This window comes from Cebus imitator, unplaced genomic scaffold (genome assembly GCF_001604975.1).
Source record: "Cebus imitator isolate Cc_AM_T3 unplaced genomic scaffold, Cebus_imitator-1.0 Scaffold36, whole genome shotgun sequence".
Classification (NCBI taxonomy): domain Eukaryota; kingdom Metazoa; phylum Chordata; class Mammalia; order Primates; family Cebidae; genus Cebus; species Cebus imitator.
Genome location: NW_016107351.1, coordinates 830,907 through 832,640, shown reverse-complemented (window position 1 = coordinate 832,640; position 1,734 = coordinate 830,907). Strand labels below are relative to the sequence as shown.

Here is a 1,734-nt window from a genome sequence, read left to right as displayed (position 1 = left end):
AAAAAAAAAAAAAAAAAAAAGGAGAAGAAGAAAATATAGCTGTGAACTAGCATGAGGCATTTAGGATCTTATCTAGCCGACTCCAAGAGCAGCTGAGATGAAAAGGGGATAAAAACCTCAAGAACAAACTATGATGTGTAAGAGTTCCTGCAGCCCAGCCTATCCAAACCTGAGGCGTCCTCCTGATACCCCTTAACTGACGGCTTCAACGTGCAACTTGTCAACAGAGGGCAATTGGGCACTCCCAGAAGAGCAAAATATTAATATTAAGCAAGCAAGAAACTGTATTCTGCACGCTAGAGGATCCTTCACCAATACCTACAAACCAATGATCACCTGTAACATTTTAAAATCCTAAACCTAAGCTATTCCTCCACGAAGGAATTCTGCGAACCTCTAGAATTCCACGGGAAAATCAGGCTTCGCGGTTTAAAAGGGCAGGCAGAGGCATGCTCCCGGCTCAGGCGGACTTTCCAGGCTGCTGGGCGGGTTAGTCCACCGGACGGCGACAGCCACACGGCAGGTTCCCGGAGCAGCAGCAGCTCAGCCGGCCGGGAGCAAATCCCCCTCCTTTCTCACCCCGCTCCGGGGTCAGTGGGCCTCCGCCGGCACCTGCCCTGCTCCCAGTGTGGGAAGCGGTAGGCCCCGCCCCCGCGGCAGACCACGCCCCGCCTGGCCCCGCCCCGCCCGGCAAGGCCCCGCCTCGTGAGGCCCCGCCCCGCCCACTCCACGGCCCCGTCCGCCAATGCAGCGCGCGCCCTTCCCGTCCTCGCCGCTACCTGCTGCGGTTCCGGCGGTCGGCCGCTCCGTTGCCCTCGGGCGCCTTGGTTGCGGCCCTCCGCTGAGGCGCCATCGCGCCAGGCCGCCTTGGAGCCGGGCCGGACGCGGGAACCGCCAGGCCCGGGGACTAACGCCGTGACAGGGAGCGCGAGGCGGGCGCGGCGCAGGGACGCGAGAGCGACGCGCTCGGCCATCGGCCCCCGGGCTGGCGGCCAGGCCCGAGCAATCGGCGGCCGAGCGGGGCGGGCTCGGAGCGGAGGCGGCGGTCACGTGGGCGGGCGGCCGGGCCTGGCGGCGCCCCCGGACCTCGCGGGACCGCGGCGGCGCAGGTGAGGTGCGCGCGCGGCGCTGGCTGTGCGCGCTCGGCCGGGGCTCCCGCTGGAAGCGTTTCCCCCCGCGCCTGCACCTGCAGAGGGACGGCCGGCTCCGGAGCGGCGCCCCCGGCGTGGCTGTCCCGCAGCGGCGTTGCGGGGCTGCCGGGAGAGGCGCGCACCGAGCCTGCGGTGAGAATTGTGCGTGGTCGGTGAAAGCCGAAAGCGCCCGGTGTCCGTGAGCGCCGCCCGCCTGCCCTGCTGCGTCGCAGGCCCCTTGGGGCCAGGAGCCTGCGAACCGTTCCCAGAACCAGGGCTGGAATTACTGAACCGAGCCTGTCTCACGCACAAAGGCTTTCTTTCCTTTTCTCACCCAGTCCTTTGTGCTTTCATAATAGATAGGAAAAAACGAACACACACATTTTACTTTTCCCCAGCTGCTTCGTGATTCCTTGGATGCCGATTTTATTCGGTAGGATACTACAGTCAGCTCTGATGCACTTGGGGCTTTTTAAAAATTATCAGCCGGGCGCGGTGGCTCAAGCCTGTAATCCCAGCACTTTGGGAGGCCGAGGCGGGTGGATCACAAGGTCAAGAGATCGAGACCATCCTGGTCAACATGGTGAAACCCCGTCTCTACTAA

At 63.0% G+C, this 1,734-nt stretch overlaps 2 protein-coding genes across 4 annotated transcripts in view; one reads left to right on the top strand and one right to left on the bottom strand.

Moving 5' to 3' along the window:
- The window catches only part of OGFOD3 (2-oxoglutarate and iron dependent oxygenase domain containing 3), a 24,499-nt gene extending 23,540 nt beyond the window's left edge, over positions 1 to 959 (bottom strand). Inside the window, exon 1 of the mRNA XM_017524730.2 lies at positions 780 to 959. Within this exon, the coding sequence (XP_017380219.1) occupies positions 780 to 853 (74 nt within the window). The 5' untranslated portion in view covers positions 854 to 959. The remainder of the gene's footprint in view (positions 1 to 779) is intronic.
- HEXD (hexosaminidase D) overlaps positions 696 to 1,734 on the top strand; it is a 24,323-nt gene continuing 23,284 nt past the window's right edge. For 2 of the 3 annotated variants that reach the window (XM_017524726.2, XM_017524727.2), the window contains exon 1: positions 986 to 1,109. The gene's annotated coding sequence lies outside the window, so the exon portion shown is untranslated. Of the gene's footprint in view, positions 1,110 to 1,734 lie in introns of all 3 variants that reach the window. The other variant, XM_017524725.2, reaches the window with a different exon arrangement.